We start from the raw sequence: 22,972 nt of genomic DNA, 5'->3' as shown, positions 1-22,972 counted from the left end.
TTCCCAATCGAGACGTTTAGAGCTTGACAACCTACAGATACTCCTTGCCCTTTATTACACCAACATTGTGTCAAGAATTTCTTTTTCCAAGACTTTTGAGGCTTACCTAATAACTTGGTGTAGTTTGTCCAGTTTCTACGATCTTTGGTTAGTTTTGGCCAAGTATGGATGGCCAGGTAAACCAACGTCACGGGCAACACACCAAACTTCGGTCCAAGGGCTTGTATTGAAGAAATTATAAAGTAAAATGTGGGCAAAAATCAATCTCCCCCGTCATCTAGATGCTAGTGGCTGTCCTGTTCCCATCTTGCGCTTGATCAAACTAGGCAGCATGTCGTGGTAAAAATGGCTTCGGAGTGTTGGCGTCCCTTGACCCAGAGCCAGGTAATACAAATTACAAGCCAATGGTACCCGTCTTCTCCCCATGTCATTTGCTCCTCTTGGTTGTCGTGAGGGCGAGAATTATTCGTCCGGTGCTCGTGTGTATTGCGTATCGAGTTGTGGTCGAGTGTTGAGAGCTGGTTCAAGGTTGTCGGATCACCAGCTCAGGGGCCTCGTCTTCAAGACAGCCCGGAAATGCAGGGCTTTTACATGATGATACAGCCAATGGGGAAGCCAACAGCTTCCTTGGGGCCAGGCTTGGCCATAACGTTGCAGCCAATGGGGAAACCGACGGCTTCCTTGGGAACGGGCTTGGCCATGACGCTGCAGCCGATGGGGAAGCTGACGGCCTGGACGTTGGTGTTCTTGGATGAGGCAGGCATGATGAAGGCTGGGGTGGAAAGACTTTGAAAAGTCAGAGAGTGTTCTGTGTTGAGAATGGTGGAAAGAGTGTTGTTTGTAAGTAAATGTTTGTGTTTGTCGTGTTCTGAAGATTCTGGTTTTGGGGAAGGATGAGGACCTCTTTATACTTGGACTTTGATCACTTCTCCAGCTCATTTTTACATTTGTGACAAGTGAGTGTAAACCCAAGACTTGCTAAGATGAGACGTTGGTTGTGAGGCCTGTGATCCGTGCGAGATGCCTTACTATTGTTCTTCATATGGTGTTGTCAGGGGACAAAAAGATCACGACCGCCACCATGTCATGGCGCACCTGAAGAAACTTGCCGATGTTCCATCAAAGACGCTAGTGAACGTCAAAACAAGCCTGTTCCTGAACATGGCAGGTGGGATGTCATCGTGTGATGCAAGTAAGTGGGAGGCAGGGATATGGAGCAGGGGTTTCTTTGTATGGGCTTAGTATTGTTCTTCAGCAGAGGCCACAACTGCCTCTGTCTAAGTGATGAGACTTTAAGAAAAATGACTCGTATTTTCATGATATTTCGTAATAGCCTAATCCTGTTGACTCATTTCAAAAGAGTTACCGGCTTAATACCCGTAGAGGCGGCGGATGAGGCGGGAGAGTTGGATCCGGGATGAGCAGCCAGCCGACTGCCACTCACTAACAGCAACACTATCTTTAGAAACGACTGAAAGGGAGCCTGAGACGGTTAGTGTGAGTTTGACGTTGGGAGGAGGAGAGGACTTGCCATTTGCCCTTCAGTGTGATAACCACCCACGGAGAGCCGGCTTCATCCACCTCCTTATCCACGGTGGTAGAGAAGCAGATGGCACTCATGATTCCGTCGCCAAACTTCTCATTCAAGATTGCCTTGTAGGCGTATCCGTAGTTCTGCACAATCTCATATAGCCGGTAGATGAGAGGCTCAACCGGGGGCATGGGACCAGCCTGGCCACGGTTAGGGAACCCTGTCATCTGGGTTGTCAACGTCTCCTTGGAGATTTCCAACAGCTCCGAGAGGCGGTCAATATCCTCAGGTGAGGCTGTGGCTTGGCCGTAGAACAGGGCCGCACAAGCAACCTCGCTCCTGTCAAGATGCTTTGCGATTGTCTCAAAGCTAAGACCCTTGGCGGCCTTGCCGTCGAAGAGCAGCTTGGAATAAACCGGGAGCCTGTCGGCAACCGTCGACTGGTTGGTTGAGAATGATGAGTACAAACTCTTACACAACGGGATCACGGGTATCTCACATCGAGGGTAGCAATGCGTCCTTCGTTGGCCATGGTGATGCAGGGAGGATATGTTGGCGGGATATTGTTGTTGGTTCTTGGATGAGGGAGAGGCGAGATCTTATCAAGGAACCTCAGATCCGCATGTCGGAGAGGTTTCCTTTCCTGACAAACTTGCGGGGTTGTGCTCCATGACGTGTCATAGGTGTGTACTGATCTAGATGGGGTCTGCATTCGGTGATATTCCGGAGACTCGGGAATAGATGGTTCGACAAGGGTGGATGTGCGGAACTCGGCAGAAAGCGTCAACATTAACTTCGTGATATCACGGTTTGTCGGCATGGATAGATCGGTCTGTGTTGATACAATGCTATCGACTTTACTCGACCAAGCGTCCTCGCCTGGCAAATATGTCCTTGGCCTCCACCAGGTCGTCAGCGTTGAGGACATCAACACCTTCATCGATTAGAAGCTCTCGGAGTTGATCCCGCACATGAATCGGCCAGTAGGGCATGCCCCAATATCGTGCCTTGAGTCCTCGACTGTGAGCCTGGGAAATCTGATTCCGCAGCTTGGCCAGCTGCGCCGGCTGAAGACCTCCACGGCCAATCTTGCCGATCGTCTTCTCGAACGACACGCTGGTGTAGTACGAGTTGAGAGAGCTGAACTCCCCTTCCTCGAGTTCGTTAAGCGGTGCGTCAAAGAAGACGTCTCGAAAAGGAGTCTCCTCATTCACCAAACGAACTTCGGTATCGCCGGTTCCAACGACTGTGATGGGCCTTGAGATGAAAGCGCCGTTGTTCACATGGCTCAACCATCCTCTTTGACGCAAAGGCTCCAGTCTTTCCAACAAAAGCGGCCAAGAGCTGTTGGGGTCGGCCTTCAAGTCCACCAGCAAGACCAACGTCTGGCTGGGGTCGTGATCGTACACCCCTCGAAAGGGGATGTTTGGATCTTTGACTGAGTTCTTTGTCTGGAGCAGTTCAACCAGAGGTTGAATGTACATCGACGTCAAAGTCTGGCCGCTGGAAAGGGATCCCAGGTTATGACCGACCAACAGTTCACCCTGAACCACCCACACGTCTGCTTCGATACCAATACAGCCAGCGTTGATGGCCGAGTAAAAGGGAATTCTCCTCCAATAGTCGTTGTGTGAATGACAAGGAATTGGAAGTGCTGAGCCGAGTCCAAGAGTTGGATTGTACGTAGGCTCGACTGCTGATGAACCTGAGCCCTGAGACCAAATCAGGGGTGTGACGCCAACAATGAGGGCCAGCACAAGGGCCATGGTGCTTCTTATAGTCAGCTGGTGAGTAAGAGATTAAAAGGAGTCGAGACTTGCCTCAAAGCTGCTCCGACCATACCCAAGGCGAAGACATAGGGGTTTCGTTGAGCGGTAAGGCCGGGTGCCGCTTTGTTGGCCTCATTTTGGGCTTTGGGTTTGCGTGAAGCCATGTTTCAAACAAAGATTGGCCTTGAATCTGACATGGATCCCATAAAGATGTTGTTATTATGTTGAGGATATTCGCCGTTCCATGGATATGCAGTGAAAGAGTCTCATTGGAAGTCTCACCACCATGGCTGTTGCTGTTCGGTAGAGGCGGAGGCCCCACTCGACATGGATAGCTAGGTTCATCTCCGTTCAACGGCGCCGAGGGCGAGATGGATAGGTTTGAGATTTGCTATCGACATGGAACCGTGTGAATATTTTTAAGAATTCATGAAAAAGGCAAAGCAAGAATGAGTGACTAGTAAAATACTGAGTTGGTGATTCTATCTGCCTACCTATTTAATCCGCAAACCAAAGCATTTAAGGCTTGTGATTATGAAACTAAGCTCATGCATAAAGCGTTTAGAGTAGAGTTCATCTATTTTATATCTTTCTTTGTATATTATACTCTAAATTATGTCCCCACGGCCCGACGAAGGTCTCATTGCCCACAAAGGTGAATCTCTAAGTTGGTGTCTTGAAGAATCATGAACTCGGCCGAGTCCGGCAAGTATAGAGCATTTTGGTCAAGTATTTTTAATCGGAAATACCTACGGGGGTACGTTATTTGGGAGGCTGGGGCTGTACTCGAACGGCCAGTGACCTCTTAGAACGATAAGCCCCAGATAGCACCGATAAGAGAATTTTTGGACTGCTCCATCCAACTGCGACAACTTCAACTTCAATGTCTCTTTGACGACCTTGCAACTTCGCGATCACGCCCCCGGATCAAACGACTACTGTTTCGAAAGTAAATAAGGAGAATTATTATTATTATATCCTCTTCCAGCTGCAGCCATGCCGCACAAACACAAGAGAAAGAGGGGCGACGACGAAGCAGAGTGAGTCTGATGCCCTCTACAATGAACCTCCGTTTGCGCTTCTGACACTTGTTTGTAGATTCAATCTGCCCCCCTCCCAACGAGCGCGAGCTTTACCTGTCGGATCGAAGAATGCCGGAAAAGATGGTTCCCAAAAGGGAAAAAAGGGCAAGAAGGCGCGCAAGGAGAACGACGCACCGAGAGCGTTTAGGCGGCTCATGGCTGTCGCACAGGGCAAGAAAGTGAGGTCTGGGCTCGACGATGGAACCGAGGGCAAGCCGACTGCGAAGGAACAGGCACCAGAGCTCAAGATCCGGCCTGGAGAGGATCTGCGGTCCTTCTCTCACCGTGTAGATGCTGCCCTGCCCGTTGCTGGCCTCACAAAAAAGACGGTTGTCAAGGATGGCAAGGATGAGGCTGGTCTCAAGGTCTACCGTACGAGGAAGGAGAGGAAGATGCACAAGCTCTACGATCAATGGCGCGCTGAAGAGCGCAAGATTCAGGACCAGCGCGAGGAGGAGGCTGATGAAGCCATTGGCCGAGAACTGGACGAAGATCCTACGGGTGCTACGGCGCTGGCACAGTCAGAGCTCAACGAAGCCCTGAGCAAGCGATCCAGGAGGAAGCGCGGCAAGGTCGATGACGATCCATGGGCTGAGCTGAAGAAGAAGAGGGCTGAGGCCAAGGTTGCGGTGCACGACCAGGCCCAAGCACCCCCTGAGCTGAACAAGGGCACGTCGCGACAGCTCAAGGTGGAGGGCGCCACGGCAAACGTGGGCAATGTCCCCAAATCGGCGGGCAGTCTTAAGCGCCGGGAGGAACTGCAGGAGATTCGCGCAGACGTCGTGGACGCGTATCGACGAATTCGGGAACACGAACAGGCCAAGTTGAATAGAGCATAGCGAACGAGGACTTGCGATTGTAGCGTGCGTTGGAGTCGAGGCGTTTGGCAACAAAAAGGAGAACCATATCAAACGGCGAACTTGATTGCTTCGGTATTATTCAGTGTTCGTCAGTGCAAGATGTGAATAACCTGTTCCAGGATATAAATATTTACCAGTGAACTTGAAGTCATTTTCAATTCCTCGTCTTTCATCTCTAAGTCCCTGACAGCTGCTGTTCCACTCAACTTCAACGTGAGTCTCCCTCGTCTCGACATCAGTCTCGACTCCGAACCACTCTTATAGACATTGATCAGCCTTAGCCTCGTCATACCCTCATCTTGGCCTCGTCTTAGGCCGTAGCCAAGATGGTTGGTTGGAACGACATGGCCTACGAGCTTCGCTTGAAGGTCTACGAATGGGTACTTGAAGAATACCCTCGGCCTCGCGGCAAACTGACCGACTATTCTCTCGTTTCCAAAGAATGGCAGCAGTTCTTCGAGAAGGAGATTTATCGTCACATCACCATCGATCGACGCTATTTTCGAACGTTCTACCACTACATTCATCGTCAGAAACACCTTGTTAAGCATATCTGGCTCCGTATCGAGCTTGAACGATATGAATGCGATGTCTGCGACCACACACACTTGAACGATGCCTCCGATAACGACAACCTCGAGCTTCGACGATCCATCATAGGGCTCTTCACGATCCTTCATTCCTGGGACGAAGACGGAGCTTCGGACATCAAGCTGGAGATTAGCATCTGGTCCCGCAGCGACTTTGACCATACCTTCCGGGAGGATGTCTACATCGACTCCGACTTCAACTTGATCTGCGAGCTCGACCGACCCGAGGGTCCTTGCGACGAGACCTTTCGCGAGATGGATGGCGAAAACATGTGGCGTCGTCCTTACGGCCTCGGTTTGTACCCCGACATGAAAGGCCTCCCTCGTGTCCGAGCCATTGGCGGCCTGCTTGTTCGCCGACAGACTCGATGCGTCATTGGTGTCGAAACCATTCAGCAGATCATTGATAGACTTCCAAAGCTCAAGGAGATCTTCTATGAGCCACGTCGCAAGTATTACCTGATCCCGCACAATGACCCCCGTAAGTACTCACACTCACCCCTAAGAGATATCACCAGGAGACTAACCATTGCAGGCCTCGGCTATGGAGAGCTCATGCTGCTGAGGATCCCCGGGACGCTCCGACGCGTGGTCATCTTCGAGGATTTCAACGAGGCTCACGAGAAGCACATCCTCAGCCGTTCCCTCTGGGCGCAGTCGCAGCCTCGCGTCCGAAGCCCTTCTCCTGAAGTTGGAATCGCCATGGCACACCTCAGCCTCTCGCTGGAGAAGCTCTCCGTCTCATACATGACCAATGCGACTCAGTTCTTCAACGCTTGCAAGAGCCACTGGGTCTGGCACAATCTCCGAGAGCTGGCCCTGACGACCAACCTGATGCGAAGCATGACCCCGGAGACTTGCGACTTGATTGTGCGAGCAGGACAGTTTGCCATGAAGATGCCCAAGCTGCACTTCATGGAGCTCTGGCACGGAAAGTCCAAGACTGCCGCCAAGTTCGTCTACCAGTCCTAGAGCGACTGGACCGCCATCTCCTGGGCTGCCACCTATCGCATTCGCTTCAACCGCGAGATCGTCGACCAGTGGAGCAAAGTAGCCGCCGAGGTCCGCGGACATCAACTCAACGTCTTTGGAGGGCAGACTGTAGATCCCCGTGATGTCAACTCTCACGCGACGGCGATCCAGGAGCTCCAGCTGTTGTGTGTTGTTGCTCACCCGGCCTCCCTGGAGGAGATTCGCCTTGAGGCGATCAACTATTCCCTTCTCAACTGAGTGGGGACTGATTCGAGTGTTTCTTTGTGGTTTGCTTATGGGGTCAAACGAGTGAGCTGAGAGCATGGAACCGGCTCGATCGAGGGGAGGTACTTACCAGGGGGCTAAGAGTAGGGTGCTCTAGCCTATGACTTAATGAACTTAGCTCAGATGTTACGAATTAGTCGAGCCATACTTACGATATTCTTTGTCAACATTTGCCCACTGTGAGAACCTTTCGTTTCGTAATATACCTTAATCATGACCGGACGAAGGAGCTGTTGTAGGTGGTGGCAGGGGTGCACTCGTTGATAAAAAAGACATAACACAGTTACCAACGCAACAGAAGAAAAAAACATTGCTTAAAGGGCATAAAATAATTGCAAAAATAACTTAATAAAATGAATAAAAGAGCTATCATTATTTGACAATTTTATCCCTTAATTTACGTATCATTAGGTTCAGTTCATCATGTCTGCTGTCTAAAACTACAGGTGCCTCACTGTCAGTGGTGCAAGAGTCCCGTGATCTTATTTGCACCGTTGGTGGTGCAGGTATGAGTCCCCCGATCTGCCAAGAGTGCTTATGTCATCAGTCTCGACCGCCGCAGCTGGCGTAGCTTCGTTCTCCATCACCCCGCCATCCCCACTTCAATCTGCCTCGACTGCAGCAACCGGAAAAAAAAGTACGACAGACCCAAACGACCCGGGGCTTCTCTGTTCAATTCGCCCCAGACGATTCCTGTGCAGATTTTTTTAAGGCATCGCTTCGACTCGAGAATGAGCCATACGGTAACTTGGATGAAATGGCATCGGAGCTTGAAGGCTTGATCGCGGGCCTGTTGGTGCACATCTCGTGCGCCGGCGAACAGGGCAAGTTTGACTGACTGCTTGTTATGTTTCGTTGTTGTAGTGACAGAAACTGACAAGATCAACTTTCAGGGTGTCCCGTGGGCGACGTTTTAGATGCGATTCACCATCCTTCAAAAACTCACGCTGAACCTCTCTCGCAACTACGTGGGGGTGATCCCGCGGTACAGCATCGTACTGCCTCTACTATTTGGAGCTGGCTTGTCTCAAGACGAGACATCTCTGTTGGTCCTAATCGCAAGTACAACCGTCTCACATTGGATGAGATACTAGCACTTGAACCACCCGCAGATGCCAACGAGCAAGATGCGGAACCCTCAGAATCAACATCAGAGGCCCGCACAGCTCCTCAACATGTGTTGGTGTACGCCTCTGAGGAGACCATGTGGGAGTCTCTCACCGGCCACGCGGTTGACTACAAGCGGGTACCCAAGTCTGAATGGATGTTGTTGCTCGGAATTGCTTCTACGACTACCCAAGGTATCCTGCAAGGCGATCTCGGCCGGCTCGTCGACCAGGACAAGAGGTCCGTTCCCAAACGAACCGATGCGCTGCTTAAGAAGGGCTACATCGCCAAGAGAACGACACTCGTGCGAGGAACCAAGACGAGTAAGATGTGGCTCAAACTGTTTGCGCCGCCGCTGCCAAAGGATAGTGAAGGGGGAGATGAAGTCCGCCCTGACATGACCCTCACTCGCCAAGTCTTAGTTGACAACCTCGACCCAGTGCCCTGGCACATCCGATGGACCGGAGAATCTATCGACTACACAGCCTTGGCTACAACCATCATGGCCATCGCCAAGGAATGGGGTGTCCTGCGAATGACCGACATGAAGTCCAAGCTCGGCGTGCTGGGAATGCGCTGGCAGATGAAGGTCCTTGCCAAGGTGTGCCGTTTTCTCAACTCTCGAGGTGTCATCCAATACGTCGCCGCGAAATTGGGGGAGAAGGTGTTCAAGGACTGTATCAAATATGTCCGAGACTTCAACTCTGAGGATTGGGCGGTCTACTTGGCTACGGGCAAAAAGCAGGCGAAGACGCCCAGAAACCCTGATCTGGATGGCCTCGATGGAACCAAGGCCGACGGCCAAACTTCTAACGCTTCAGAAGTAGCCGCAGCACCACCGTGGTCGCTAGATAAGCCAGTTCCTGTCATCATTGCGGAAATGGCACAGCGACTTGGCGAGACCGGCTTGACAAACCCAGATGTTTATGCCTTGACCCTGGGCCCGTCTTATAGCCGCCACCTTTCTTCCATGACCACCGCTTTGTCTGTCCCAAACCTGCAACCGGCTCATCTATCCCATTTTCAACTTCGCAGTGAGCACACCAGGACTGGAAAGGTAGCTTCATATCGCTATTTTGCTCAGAACGATTCACTTCCGCCTCCAATCGCGAATGGCAACGACGGCTCTCACAGCCATGGGGCAACTCTCGCCGACTCCTACGGCTTCTCCCCGATACCTGCTACAAGCATCTCTAGCGAACCTTCCACTACATTGATGGAACTTTGCAGCCTGGGGCTGGCGACTCGAAAGACGAACAAGGGGCGTCCCAAGAAGGGCAACGCAAAGAAGCAGAAACCTGCTCCTGCTACAAAAGCCAAGGCAAACCGAAAACAGTCTAAAGAATCATCAGTGCCACAACAAAAACAAGCAGCTCGGGAGAACACGGCTCAGGAGGATGCAACTCAGGAGAGCGGAACTCATGAAACCGATACCCAGGAGAATACAAGTCAAGAGAGCGCGACTCAAAAGGATGGTATCCAGGAGAACGGTGTCATTTCGCAGGGTACAGCAGCTGAAGAGCCGGGCGCGCCTTCACAAGATTCGACAACACAGCTGGAGACAGCGCCAGAAAAATCACAAACTTTGAATCCAGACGATGCGCCATCGGGCTCAGGCGACGCTGATACGCTTGTAGCTACTCTCAAGGTGTCTTCAGACCATCTCAAAGACGTGCTTTCCGAGAGTCAGCCAGCTGTTACCACCCCTGTACGAGCAACACCTGCACGAGCGACGCGTGCTAGATCAACAAGATCTTCAGCGAAGAAAGCAGAGACTGAAATCGCGAGCGCTTCTCTTGACGCCGAGGAGATTGAGGACGGAGATGAAAATGAGAAGGAACCTGAAGCTGAAGAGGCAATCAAGAATCCCTTGAGCAATAGAAAACGTGGTCGCCCGAGAAGGGGCGAGACGAGGAAGAAGGGAAATGCGGCAGAGACTACCGATGGCGACTCTGGTCCACGTCCATGGGTTTGCGAAAAGTGCGGCGGCAGCTGGAAGAACGACATTGGTTTGAAATACCACCTGGAAAAGTCGAGGACGGCTTGCAACCCCTCATTCGATGAAGCCACGGCAGGCCCAGTCCGGCGCGGAAAGAAGCGAGTCATCTCTGAGGTTGAAGAGCCCGAAACTCCAACTCCCGCAGAGGATAAGTCACCACAGGCCGAGGCACCCGATCAGGCGGAGCCAGAGAAAGAAGATCAAGGCCAAGAGGTGGAGGAGGAAAGCTTCTCAACTCCAGCTCGACGTGTTCCGAAACTACGAGGCCCAGTTGCCCGACTATCTTGGTCTTCACGACCAACGGTCAGTTTCAAAAGCGACTCGTTTCATGTTAACCCAGAATGGCGACGTCCTCCAGTCACCAGTTTTGACACCCCGAAAACACCGCTATCGAATGGAACCAACGGTGCTCTTGTGCAGAATGAAGATGGACAACCACGTCCTGTTCTCGGGCCACTGCACCGCTTCGATTTGGCTGCGAGCTCGCCAAAGACCCCTCGCCCGAGATCGCAGGCGAAAGCACCTGAGTCAACGGCTGAGACTCCCCAGCCAAAGGCGCCTCAGACCAACGGCCAGGAAGGTAGCAATGGCTTACTCAATGGTGGCAGTTCAGCTGTGAAGCCCAGATCACCGGCAGTTGTCGATACCCCCATATCCAAGGCTGCTATGAGTGCTCGCATTCGCCAGATTATTCAGGAGATCCTAACAGAGCAGTCCGGCGTCTTTCCAGGAGGTAAGCCGTTTTGGCATGCGATCACAATACGTTGGACACAAACGTTTCCGACAGAAGCAATCCCCCAAGTGCGCGCGTATCAAGCCGTACTTCGGGATATGCTGAAGAACAAGGTCGTTGCCGAACACTGGCACAGCTTCCGCAGTACCAAGGGCATGACTGAAAAGTGTCACGTCATAGTTCAGGCTGGTGTTGATCCATTCTCCCCTGAAGCCACCAATCTGCTCGACAAGATCAAGGCAGCTCACCCAGATACATATATACCGCCACCCTTTGACGCTCTGGCCGACCACGACTTGCTCAACCGCGGCCGTCGAGATCTTCCGATCGAGGTTGAGATGCTGGATGCCCCAGTGTATGTGGCACGAGCTGCACAGAAGCGAGCCTTAGAAGAGCTGGACGATGATGACGAAGATGCCCCTCCACCTCAGAAGCGAAGCAGGAGACGCAAGAGAGCGGCAAGGGACAACAGCGCGTCCCCAGATAGGGCATCCAAACGGAACGATATTACCTTTCATCAAGATTACGAGACCGGGCAAGGAAAGTGGTATGAACACTTTGCGGGCGTTGCAACCCATGGTGCCCCCGAGTCAATTCGTTTCCTCGAGCCCAATACTTTCCTGGACGAGGAACCCCCGAGGTGGTTGTCGAAGCGCGCCTCCAAGGCCGCAGCTCGTCATGTGCAAGAAGAGGAAGCTTTCAATGATATACCCAAAGAATTGGTGTTTGACAAGCCGATTTTGGTTTCCGGCGATCTTGGTGCCTGGCCATATATCAGCGCCCAAGACTTTGAGCTGCAGGATGCCAGCTACACGCTGAAGGGCTGGATGCCTGACATGAACTGGTTTGCTTGGTCATCTATGCTGGATGTGATTGACGAACGCACCCTTGAGCTGAAACGCCAGAAGCGGCAGCATAGAACCGACCTTGGTCGATACCAACGCTTCGTTGAGAGACTACAGTGTTGTATGGATACGGAGCGATCATGGGCCGAGTCCTTCATTCATGCGCCACGCGGTGCCGCGGGTCCTCACAACACCTTCGTGACGTTCTTTAGCGGAGCCGACATGGAGTTGGTCGATGTTCCTGGCCTCACGTGGCCTTCAGAGTGGCAACTTACACCAGAGTCCTTCCCAGGAGCCGTCCCAGACCGGCAGCTTCTTGTCGACTCGACATCTGATGAGGAAGACGACAGCCCTAAGTGGACGAGACTATCAGTGCCCCAAGCAGGACCCGACGGAGAGAGCGCGCGCACCACTACTGCTCGGCAGCAGCAAGGCCAGCAGGCCAGAGTCAAGCGTGTCCGCCTCCTAACCCGCGCTTTAACCACCATCCCTGCCGAAGCAGAACAATCAGAGGGTCTCAACGCCCAGAATGCAATCAATGACTCTTCTGACTCTGAGGAAGCGGACAGGTTGCTCGCTGCATTTGTTGCTGTTCGTGTGCTACTCGGTGGTTCCGACAAGGCGATCGATTGGGGACTGTTGTTGAAGCTCTTCCCATCGTTCAAGCTCAAGGATCTTCGCCGTTTTTGGATCACTGCCCGTAGAGATCAGGGCGCATACATCGGAAAACTCACGAAGGACTTTCAGGATAAGTTTCTGATCGCATATCAGAAGGAGGAACTTCCAGAGTTTGACTTCGATGACCCCTTGGACTATGATTGGCACGAACTGATTGATTGGACGCTTCAGCTACCACGCAGAAAGGGCGTTGATCTGCCATCGACCAGAGCTCTTCTGGAAGAGGACTTTACCTCTCACAAGGCCTCTCGCGTGGTGGATGACTGGCGAGAGAAGTTTCACCATGTGCAGTCATCTGTCTTCTCTCGGTTTGAGGCTACTACTGGCAGCCCAGCCGTTGTATCTGTTGACAAGATGCTGACCGGCCTTGAGGAACATGTCGAACTCACTGACAGGGTCATTGCAAGGTCTTGGGTGAGATCTCTATGCTGCACGGAGGACAGCCGGTATTCAGTGGAACAGATCCGGCAAAAGTTCTCCTCGCTCGCGAAGGGAGACCAGGATCGGAATAACGCGCTTCTCAAGCAGGCCATTGAGGATTTGACTCAGCAACGAATCATCTGCAGGAGCAAGAAGGCTCCCCTTGGTGGCCGACCATACCGTCTCAACGAATGGTATTACCACATGCTGGGGAAACTAGCACAGCGGACAAAGTATCAAGAAGCAGCCGACTTCAAGGCCAAGCTGGACGCTGTCTTTCGTCGTGGAGAAACCTTCCAGGTTCCATACACTCTTGAGGACGGAGCTGTCATGGCATTGACAAACTTGAACGCTTCCGAGAGAATCAAGCTGATGCCCGTGGATGTGCCCAACATTCCTCTTGGATTCGAGCCAGGCAACTACGAAAGTCGCAAGTTCCCGAAGTCGTACTATCATTTCAGCATCGAGGCGGTCCCGACAGACACGTACAAGTATGATGAGGATATCGATGTGATCCGCAAGACCATCTATGAGGGCCCTCCCACAGCGGGCAAGGAGAGCGTGCTGCCGCAGTGGGTTGACTTTTTTGGGCGACGAGATGCCCAACGTTGGATGGATATCTTGGGCGCATTCTGCTTCGTCTTTGCTCTCAGGGGATACCTGTCGATCGAGGGAGTGTGCAGTGCACTCAAGCCAGTGCTAGAAGAGTTTGAAGCCCAGATGATCATCGACTGGGGCAAGAAGACGGGCGTGCTCAAGGAATCGGAGGATGGGCTAGGAGTGACGACAGGAGAATGGTGGTGGTTGGCAGTCCCGTGGCAATGGGGACGGCAACTCAGAGCGAGAGGTCGACGAGAGGACGACTAATGCAGGACCATGGAAGGGGGCTGCGATGTACGAGTATCATGATACCCCTGAGGAGGAAGCGCAGGGTGGTGAAAGTGTATGACAAAAGCATTGCTATTCGCTAAGATCATGTAGCTCTAATAACTTGCAGTAGCTAGCCTTTGAATATTGACTATTGCTAAAGTTCCTTGTTCTGGTCCGTTCAACCGCTGGTATATATGATGTCGATGCCTTTGTACTCTGGCGGAGAGCAAAAGAGTCGGCAAAAAGGCCAAAAAGACAAGACATACAACACTCGGCATTCGCTGGTCGTCACCGACCCAACTACTACTCAAGCGCTCCTCAGCTTGACTATGGGAGAGCAGACGGGATCCCGTATTCTCTAAGGGCTATGGTCGTATGTACTTGGGAGGGACGCTGTTGCGGCTCATGTCGATGATCCTTGGAGGTCATCGGCAAAGGGTCAGTGTGGGAAGGCATCTTTCAGCGCCAAAACTTGCCCCAGCTATGTACCATGACAAATACTCATTTCCATTGGATATATAACTCGCTACACTCAAAAAAGATCCAATTCACCATACGCCAAACTCAGACCCAAGAAGATGCCCTCTCTATCCTCGCCTACAGGGCAAAAAGGATCTTGAGCACGAGAGCTACCAGAAGCACCACCAGGACGACAATAGTCCGGTCAAGCCAGACCGGGACTCCATCGTCGGATGCGCGCCGTATTTGTTGTCGCTGTGTACCGGGCGCCGCCGCTCTGGGGATGGGGGCCGCGGCGTTGGGTGCTGGGCCGGCCGGGACGGGGGCGGGGTTCGGGGCCGTAGTTCGGGTTGGGGTGGGGTTGTTGATCTCGGATGTCGAGTTGTCGACAGCGGCAATAGGTGCAGTCTGAACGAATCCCTCAGCCAGTTCTGCTGCCTCTGCATCGTCATTTGCCTCGTCGGCCTGGTTCTCGGTCTTCTTCTTGCCCTCCATCTCATCGCGCCAGCCCATGTTCAGCTCCTTTGGCACCTCGACCTCCTGGGCGCTGGAAGATGCTTCGCTTGCTCTCTCCTCGCACTCCTTGATAATTTCACCGTTTGTCTTGCCGCAGGCTGCGCATTTGAACGAGGACGACTCTGCTGCGAGACGTTGTCGCACAGCGTCGGTTGTCTCCAGGCCGCCTAGTTGACCACGGGCGTCGGTTTCCATGAAGCTTCGAAGCCTGCAGGTTACATCACGTTAGCTCTGCATACACGTTTTTCGTATGAGGAGATACAACGTACGCCACGAGAGCTGTTCGCACTCCCCAGGCTGGCTGCCACGTCTCCTCATGATGGCCACTGATGCTCAGGCAGATCTCTCGATTGGCCTCGAAGCGACCACTAGGTGTCATGAAGCGGAAGCTGGGGGGTCGCAGAGGGTACGTAGGAGGGAGGACGATGCGGCCATGGTAGAGGCCGTTGCTGTAGACTGAGTTGGGAGGGCCGCGGAGGGTGAAGTGCCATTCGAAGAGGTCGGACTCGAGGGGCTCGGCAGTGTAATCGGCGGATGGGGAGTTGGATAACTCAGCTGCTTCCTTGACTGTTGTGACATGTCAGTATCAAACTAAGGAGATGGGTGTTGACGGGCCTGGAGGAGTGATGGTTGAGGCGGGGAGACTGACGTATACGACGAATCGTAGGGGACTTTGTGCTGAACTTGGGAGTCGCCATGGTTGGCTCCTGTTCCCGTTGTCGACTCTTTGCGTCGATCTTGGGGTCTAGAATGCGAGATGCTTTTCAAGTGTCGCGTGCTAGATTCAAGGTGGTTGCCTCCGGCTGATGATACTAGGTAAAGGTGAGATGCAACGAGGAGGAACAAAGGCAATGGATATTCTTTTCCAACAACAAAATGTTTGACACGAACGATGCAAGACGTTGAAAGAAGAGTAAGAATGAACAAAGAGAATTATACGAGTAACATAGTTTGGCCAAGGCAGCTCTTAGACGCAAGGTGGTATCTTCGATGGCATGGACAGCCTTGTCGTTTGTTCGGAGCTATCACTCGCATTACCTCAGACGGGCGCGGAATGGGTCTAGAAGCGGGAACCCCACTGTGGGAGGGATCCGATAGAGGTGATAACTCGATAGTGGCATCTGCATGTATCTAAGAGAGTCTTTTGTTGATTACATGCATATCAGCCTCGCAGCCAATCAGAGGTCATCCTTACCTAATCAGAGCCTCTGCCGAATTGGCTCGGCTCACGACTCCATCCACGACCATTGCCGTACCATCACGACCTCGATCGCCTTGTCCACGTCCCTCAATTCGGTCTGTCCGTACGTCAGCGACATTCTCCTTCTCCCGAACAACTCTTGTCGCCTCTCAGCAACCGCTAACCCGCCTAATTCCTCCAGGCCGAACCCCCGAATCGAGCGATCTCTCCCCCGGCCGACACATCAACCGACGCTTCATCATGGCTGGCCACGGTCACCACAGCTTCAATGGGCCCCCCAAGCCCCCGGTGGCTCACGTGCCCCGGATCTATCGATTCACTGCCACTGCTCTGGGTGCTGGCATGTGGTTCTTCGTGAGTCGACCTGGACCGAGCTGAGCCGATGTGGATGAGGATTCAAGAAGTGGAATTGCTAACGGGGTTGGGGTTTATAGCTGATGTACCGGGCTAAGAAGGATGGTATGTTGAAGCGCGCATGCTCTTACAGGGGAACTCTTGTGCCTGGGCAACAATGGCTAATATTCCTCAGGTGCCGTGCTCCTCGGTCTCAAGCACCCTTGGGACCACTAAACGACAGCCATGTACGACTACTTCCCATTCCCGCAGCATCTACGACAACACGAGCGTTGGGGCGCCAAGAGAAATTGGCTTTGGTGCGGTGTATATAGAGCAGATGAAGAAGAAGCTCAGGAATGAAATCAAAAGATGCAATACACTTCCAAGTCCCAAACTACGCGCCCGGCTTCTCGAACAGATAGTGCGATACGCCCCATGTGTCTCCGCCCTCGTACGCAAACAGCTCCGAACACGCCATGTAGAAGATTTGCCAGCGGTTGTACCACGTCGTTGCGTTTTCCTCGCCGTACGTCTCAATGAGGTGCGGCCAGATTTCTTTCTTGCTGGCCGTCATCTTGGACAGCCAGTGCTGTTGCAAGAAAGTCAGTCAACACATATTGAAATGCAAGGGGGAAAGAGAGAGCTCACCTCGCAGGTCTTGGAATAGTGCTGGCCATTGACCCACCACTGGTTCTTAATCTGGAGATCCCGCTGGAAGTACAGCAAAAGATCGGCCGAGGGCATGGTCCCGCCCGTGAAGAAGTGAGTCGTCATCCAGCCCTCCTCGTAGTCGTAGGGGTCCGTCTTGTGTGCAAAGATGTGCACAAAGAGCTTGCCCCCGGGCTTGAGGGCGCGTGACACCTTGGCCATGAGCAGTTCATAATTCTTCATATGTTCAAACAACTACGGGCTGTCAGTGAGACGTTACTGATTTAAGAAAAGGGGGGATACCTCGATGGAGACAACGCGGTCGAACGACTCGGGTTCAAACTCGTAGTCGACGACATCTCCGGTGATGATCTCGAGGTTTGTGATGCCCTTTTCCTTGGCCACCGAATCAATATACTCCTTCTGCGTCCGAGAGTTGGAAAATGCTGTGATGTGCGAGTTGGGTAGCTTCTCGGCAAAGTAGATGGCACCAGATCCCCATCCACAGCTAGATATCATGAGTTAGCCTGTCTCTCATGAGTGACTCACTTCTCCCCCAGCTCAACTCACCCGAGATCAAGAATTCTCATCCCATCCTTAAGCTCAGCCCTCTCCAGATACAGCGCCAACATGGCCTCCTCGGCCTCAGCCAGCGTCTCCCTGCCCTTGGGGTAGAGGCAGCAAGAGTACTTCATCCTCGGACCCAGACACGCCGCCAGCACGCCAGTCCCGACCTCATAGTGCTGTGTGTTGGCCGTAGCCGTCTCAATGGCCATGGGTCGTGTGCGCAGCTTCTCCAGGTAATTCATCTTGCGCCCATAGGCGGCGCTGAGAGAGGTACTTGCAATAGAGTCGATTCGCTCCCGCAGCTGGCGTCTGATGCCGACGCGAATGACGGCATGGGGGAGGTAGCCTCCATCGAGAATCCAGTCTAGTAAACATGTTAGATGGCATCTTGGGGGTTGAGTGGCATGAGTTATGATGAGGCTCACCGTAGTTCATTTCCAAAGAGCCCGCGTATACTTGCTCTGTGTACCTATCCCAGTTCGAAGAAAATCATTCAGCTTGATCAAAGTCTATGACCAAACGTCAAATTATCGTCAATTTGTACATGGCTGTTGTTCTGGTTGCCGAGGCTGTGCGTGATGTCCACACCAAGTCAACTACGTCATTGACTCTGCATCAATCGACAAAATATGCCATGTAAACAGCTGTAGGTCTATATCCAACCATTGCATACACGCAATCGTGTTCGAGTATCCGAGTGTTCCGATAGAAAATTGGTTAACTCGCTATGGATGCTCTACTTCATACTCCATCTCATCCAAATGCTTTTATCATGGCTCTAACATCGCCAACCAATCCAACTCAGCCATTGGCTCACATCAACCATATCCCAATATTATACCCGAGCTGCTTCCCTAATGATCTTGTACTCCTTGCGCTTCTTTGTCTTTCCCGTGATTCGCTCCTTAACAACCCCGATATATCGGGCGAGTTGTAGAGCCAAGAAGTGCTCGAATGCCCAGGCCACAACGAAGTAGGCAACTCCCAATCCAATAAGGAATAGTTCGTAGTCCCAGCTCATCTTGGTCAGTTCCATCAGATTGATCACCCACTGAGCCGGTACGAGAATCATGTACACGGTGATCAAGAGGGCTATAACGACAGTCGTGGTGAATGGCCCTGCAAACATCTCAAGTCAGCCCAGCTCATTACGCGGCGTAATTTTAAGTACTCACAGTTCTGCGTTGTCCGCTGCCGGAACGGCCGTCCCGCGTTGAGGATTACTCCAGACAAGATATATTCGAAGCAAGAAAACAGGAAGAGGGCCGTGTTCTGAGAGTTTTGGATGCTGGGCTCATCGCGGTGCACCTCTGGGGGAATGTACCACGGCTGTTCCTTGACTGTGATATATGTCACCGTCTGGAATAGAACGCAAATGGTCATGAAGCCCAGCAATGGCGTAAGTACTTTGCGCGATACCAGGTCCGCCGTGGGTCGCTTGCGACAGAGCTTTGGTGCTGGCCCTGCCCATCCCATGAAGATGGCGATAGGGAGGATCAGGGTGAGATCGATAAATAGAAACTGGAAGTCTCCCAGGTTGGAGGCCCTGGCGTAGAGAAACGTGACCGAGGTGAACTGGATTGCCGAGTACAAACTCATGTACTTGAAGCAGCTGAAGCTCGTCACCAAGGCCGCTCGACCCTCCCTGTGAAATTGTTAGATCACTACTCAACCTGGTATCACTGCCAACTTACTTGATAACCTCCAAGACACAGCCGATATCAAAGACTCTGGAGGTGAATGGGGCCGCCACAGAAGCCTCTGCCTCGGACAAGGAAATGCCCACGTCTGCTGCCTTCAGGGCACCACAGTCGTTCGCACCATCGCCGCAGAAGCCGCACGTGTAGTCGATGCTCTGCAGCTTCTCAACCAACTCGTGTTTTTCATCAGGGGACATTCTCGCAAACACTTTGCCAGAGATGAGCATCTACATTCCAGTTAGCTAAGCCTCAAGATAAGGAATTGGATAGACGAACTCGTTGGAGAACTTGAGGTGATGCAAAGTCCACAACCCAGCGGAACACATCGCCAGTAACGGCCAATGAGTAATTACGCAAGTTAGATATGTCATATGGCAGAGATGCATCATCCTCCGGGGGCGCCGGTAGAGGCTGCTCATGTTAGCGAACGCAACTTATAGCAGCTTGTAGTGCCAACTCACCAGCAACGTTGCTTCGTCCAAGTGGTACAGGTTGTTGTCAATGCTTTCCCACTGCAGTTTTGCTTCCGCATCACGGCAATCGCCTACCAAGTTAGCATAGTTCTCACTACTTACGAATTCCAAACTTACCCTCGACGAAGCGAGGCACAAAGCAATGAGCAGTTCGATCCATAAGGCCGCACTCCCGAGCGACGCTGATGGCTGTCAAGATGTTGTCTCCAGTAACCATCACAGCTCCAATGTTGGAAGCCAGAAGCTCCTCCAAAACTCCCGCGGTGGTAGGCTTGAGCTTATTCTCAAAGACGATGAATCCTACAAAGTCGAGGTTACTTTCGACATCAGCTCGAGTCATCTTCTGAGCCTTGACCCAGCTAAGCTTCTTAAGGTGGCGGCTAGCAACACCGATGACACGGTAGCCCTTGTGCGTATAGAATGATAGAAGCTCGTCATAATCACTGGGAACTATACGGGGACAGTCAGCGTAAATCTCTCGGCGAATTACGCAATACTTACGGCTTTCTGGCCGGCAGATCTCCCTCATAGCTTCAGGAGCACCTTTGACGAAAATATCACCGCTTTTCTGGCCAAATTGACGGACAATGACGCTGGCTCGTCGAAGCTGGGAGACAAACTCGAACGACTTGAGCACACCAAGTTCGAGGTTTGCCTAATTGAACGTTAGCATCCACTTAACCAGATGAGACATGAGTTGCTTACGTTGGGAGGTCTTGCAATCGATGGCGCAAGTCCGCCTTGTTCCTCATCTTCACCCTCTGCAACGTTTTGTTTTCCTTCTTCGTATGACCAGCATGTGAACTCGAACATCTTGAGATCCAAAGGATCACCGACCAGTTCGTCATCTACAGACCGCAGAGAGTGACACGTGGCCATGGTGTGCAAGGCTGCTCGGAAAGTGTCCTGGGCATTTTGCCGCGTAGCCTCGGCAAGTAGCATCTGAGGCTCCGTGATGATCTCGCCGAACTTGTTGGAGTCCCGGTTGACAACTCGAACACCGAGAACATCCAGGCCCTCCTCTGTCAACGTGCCTGTCTTGTCGAAACACATGATATCCAGCTTTCCACCGACATTGACTCGCTGTGGGCTAATGCAGAAGATTTGCTTCTTCTTGAGCCGGCTTAGAGCAAAATTCGTTCCAATCGTCAGGGTGGCAGGCAGAGCGGGAGGCACGACGATAGTAATGAGATCGAGTGCTCTCACAATGATCAAATGCCAGGCGAGTCCCAGTCTAATGAAGTTGACGAATGACGCCAGGAAACCGATGGCAGCAACAATTGCCATAACACTAATATACCGGAACGAATCACGGTAGAACTTGAACCCAGATGGTTTCGGGAACAGCATTGATCGTACCAAAGACCCCTTTGTGGTATTGAAACCAGTCCGGACAACAAGTGCAAGCGCAACTGCATCGCCATCCTGATCGTCCTGAGGCCGTCTCGCACGAATGATCTTGGTACCAGCGAAAAGGAAGTGCCGAGCCGTCTCAGGCGTCACCGAAGAAGCCGCCAAGTCCATAGAGCGCAGCGTCTCGTCGGTGGCCGGGAGCTTCGAGACAGGAACTGACTCGCCAGTGAGCATACTCTCGTTGACAATGCAGTCCCCAGTGAGCAAAAGACTGTCACTTGGGAACTGTGTGAGACTAGGATCGCTGAGTTCGTAGACATCGCCAGGAACCAAGTCGCTGGAGCTGATGAACCGCCAGAATCCGTTACGAAGGACTCGAACATCGCACTCAAAACGCGAGATCTCGCGGAGACGCTGCATTGTAGCCCGTGTCTCGAGAAGCGTAGCTGCAATGCTACCAACAGACATGAGGAAGATGCAAACCGCATAGTAGTAATAGCTGTCCAGGGACCAGAGTATAAGACTGGCAATCTGAAAGACATAAAAGGGATGGAGCACCTCATCGACCAAGAGCTGGCCCATCGTCTTTTGCTCAATGTCAATCAGGTTGTTGCCAAACACAATCTCACGAACACCCTTCTCGTCGCTGTCAAGTCCAGCGCGAGTGAGCCGCACATCGGTCCAATTTGGATCCTTCCACCCATTGAAAAGCATAAACTTATCCTTGAGAGGGTGGAAGCAAAGTCGGACGTAACGGTAATCGAGGGTTCGGAGGTCATCGATAATAGGATCATCATCGTCCAAGACTTCTGAGTAGAACTTCTCGGACAGGCCAAAAACGGTCGACAACGGCCGCCCGTATGGCTGAGAGCGAACCGACATGGTGACAAGTTCACCCCATTGGTTTTCTATGACAACCCATTCGCAGTCCCGCAGGGCGCATGGCTGCCCAAGGAGGCCGACATACCACCGGGGCAGCCAACGGAAAAGAAGGTAGGCCAGCCCACAGGTTAGGATGCATAGCAGCAGGTATACTGCAGAGCCGATGCGGCTGGTTTTGAAACCTGCAATTGCGATTGTGAGGTCCTCGTTGACCATATAAATCTTCTGGCTGGTCCGACCATGTCGGCGGAAACTTCCGATTGTGGCCGTGCTGTCCCGTCGCAAGAGACGAGCATGAACCGAATTTCGGGAGTACGATGAAGAGTGCCTTCGAAGGGCATAATCATCCTCCGAGACACGATAGTCGTGATCCAACTCTTCATCCTCATCTTCGACAGCATCAGCTCCAAACTCCAAGTCGCCAATGTCCGAGACGCTTCGCCGAATATAGTCACCAGGGATACTTTGAACGGCAACGCTCTCTGCGTCTTCCTCATCTGGGAAGCCATCGGCATCGTCATCATAGTAGGTGAAGCTGGTCGTCGAGTCGGCGCGTGGTCTGCGGTGCGAAAAAGCTGATACGCTGGTGGGGAGACTTTCAGCAACCGGTCCGGAGTAGAGCTGATAAGAGACTTAAGTCAGTTTGATCCATGCTGGAAGATGGCACCCAATTGGACGGGCTGTCTTACCTCTTCATGAGCCATCTCTACATCTTCAAAGATGCTGGATCTGCTCATATTAGAGCCAACTCGATACAGAGAGACGCGACCATTGGATCTGTGATGGCCATCATGGTGATCCTGGCCCGGATCCGGGCTGAGAGGAGCATCGTCTTCCATCAAGGTGTCTCAAGGGGGTCCGGCTCTCATCGTCCGCAAATACTTGATGATGGATTGACGATTTGCGGATAATTCGATTGTGGTTGTCGCGATGCAATTACGTCGTTGGTTCAGCGCTCGTGCCCTGGCCAGGCTGAGGCGAGCCATAGCGATTCGATGCCGAGTTTGCCCCGCAATGACGATGATTGGACGATTGCCGATGCAGGATGCAAGGCTGTCATCACAAAAGGGCGAGAGAAACATGCATCACATGATTG

General features: G+C 52.4%; 10 protein-coding genes across 10 annotated transcripts; 4 read left to right on the top strand and 6 right to left on the bottom strand.

The window, feature by feature from the left end:
- Nucleotides 1-462: 462 nt before the first annotated feature.
- Nucleotides 463-764, bottom strand: NCS57_01112600 (uncharacterized protein; the record flags this gene model as incomplete). The annotated part of the gene is made up of 2 exons (XM_053060848.1): nt 463-518; nt 602-764. 2 exons carry the CDS (start codon nt 762-764, stop codon nt 463-465), a joined length of 219 nt encoding a protein of 72 aa, XP_052909234.1.
- A 697-nt stretch (nt 765-1,461) lies between these two features.
- Nucleotides 1,462-2,063, bottom strand: NCS57_01112500 (Cyanate hydratase; the record flags this gene model as incomplete). The annotated part of the gene is made up of 2 exons (XM_053060847.1): nt 1,462-1,971; nt 2,031-2,063. 2 exons carry the CDS (start codon nt 2,061-2,063, stop codon nt 1,462-1,464), a joined length of 543 nt encoding a protein of 180 aa, XP_052909233.1.
- A 325-nt stretch (nt 2,064-2,388) lies between these two features.
- On the bottom strand, nt 2,389-3,464 carry NCS57_01112400 (uncharacterized protein; the record flags this gene model as incomplete). The annotated part of the gene is made up of 2 exons (XM_053060846.1): nt 2,389-3,301; nt 3,352-3,464. The coding sequence occupies 2 exons, from the start codon at nt 3,462-3,464 to the stop codon at nt 2,389-2,391; spliced, it is 1,026 nt and encodes a 341-aa protein (XP_052909232.1).
- Nucleotides 3,465-4,296: 832 nt separating this feature from the next.
- NCS57_01112300 (uncharacterized protein) lies at nt 4,297-5,221 on the top strand (the record flags this gene model as incomplete). Its single annotated transcript, XM_053060845.1, has 2 exons — nt 4,297-4,340; nt 4,399-5,221. The coding sequence occupies 2 exons, from the start codon at nt 4,297-4,299 to the stop codon at nt 5,219-5,221; spliced, it is 867 nt and encodes a 288-aa protein (XP_052909231.1).
- Nucleotides 5,222-5,568: 347 nt separating this feature from the next.
- NCS57_01112200 (uncharacterized protein) lies at nt 5,569-6,804 on the top strand (the record flags this gene model as incomplete). The annotated part of the gene is made up of 2 exons (XM_053060844.1): nt 5,569-6,313; nt 6,368-6,804. 2 exons carry the CDS (start codon nt 5,569-5,571, stop codon nt 6,802-6,804), a joined length of 1,182 nt encoding a protein of 393 aa, XP_052909230.1.
- A 1,202-nt stretch (nt 6,805-8,006) lies between these two features.
- NCS57_01112100 (B-block-TFIIIC domain-containing protein) lies at nt 8,007-13,738 on the top strand (the record flags this gene model as incomplete). Its single annotated transcript, XM_053060843.1, has 2 exons — nt 8,007-8,074; nt 8,122-13,738. The coding sequence occupies 2 exons, from the start codon at nt 8,007-8,009 to the stop codon at nt 13,736-13,738; spliced, it is 5,685 nt and encodes a 1,894-aa protein (XP_052909229.1).
- Nucleotides 13,739-14,338: 600 nt separating this feature from the next.
- On the bottom strand, nt 14,339-15,414 carry NCS57_01112000 (UBC core domain-containing protein; the record flags this gene model as incomplete). The annotated part of the gene is made up of 3 exons (XM_053060842.1): nt 14,339-14,924; nt 14,986-15,283; nt 15,366-15,414. 3 exons carry the CDS (start codon nt 15,412-15,414, stop codon nt 14,339-14,341), a joined length of 933 nt encoding a protein of 310 aa, XP_052909228.1.
- A 458-nt stretch (nt 15,415-15,872) lies between these two features.
- NCS57_01111900 (uncharacterized protein) lies at nt 15,873-16,487 on the top strand (the record flags this gene model as incomplete). The annotated part of the gene is made up of 3 exons (XM_053060841.1): nt 15,873-16,271; nt 16,352-16,376; nt 16,447-16,487. The coding sequence occupies exons 1-3, from the start codon at nt 16,158-16,160 to the stop codon at nt 16,485-16,487; spliced, it is 180 nt and encodes a 59-aa protein (XP_052909227.1). The 5' UTR covers nt 15,873-16,157.
- Nucleotides 16,488-16,647: 160 nt separating this feature from the next.
- Nucleotides 16,648-17,903, bottom strand: NCS57_01111800 (uncharacterized protein; the record flags this gene model as incomplete). Its single annotated transcript, XM_053060840.1, has 5 exons — nt 16,648-16,842; nt 16,902-17,156; nt 17,205-17,409; nt 17,472-17,832; nt 17,894-17,903. 5 exons carry the CDS (start codon nt 17,901-17,903, stop codon nt 16,648-16,650), a joined length of 1,026 nt encoding a protein of 341 aa, XP_052909226.1.
- A 400-nt stretch (nt 17,904-18,303) lies between these two features.
- Nucleotides 18,304-22,715, bottom strand: NCS57_01111700 (Cation-transporting ATPase; the record flags this gene model as incomplete). The annotated part of the gene is made up of 9 exons (XM_053060839.1): nt 18,304-18,587; nt 18,644-19,113; nt 19,163-19,395; nt 19,445-19,579; nt 19,630-19,712; nt 19,759-20,091; nt 20,143-20,296; nt 20,347-22,497; nt 22,566-22,715. The coding sequence occupies 9 exons, from the start codon at nt 22,713-22,715 to the stop codon at nt 18,304-18,306; spliced, it is 3,993 nt and encodes a 1,330-aa protein (XP_052909225.1).
- Nucleotides 22,716-22,972: the final 257 nt, after the last annotated feature.

The sequence above is a fragment of the Fusarium keratoplasticum genome, chromosome 9 (assembly GCF_025433545.1).
Source record: "Fusarium keratoplasticum isolate Fu6.1 chromosome 9, whole genome shotgun sequence".
In the NCBI taxonomy this organism is placed as follows: Eukaryota; Fungi; Ascomycota; class Sordariomycetes; order Hypocreales; family Nectriaceae; genus Fusarium; species Fusarium keratoplasticum.
The sequence above is the reverse complement of the archived record's forward strand: the minus strand, read 5'-3'. Positions and strand labels throughout refer to the sequence as shown.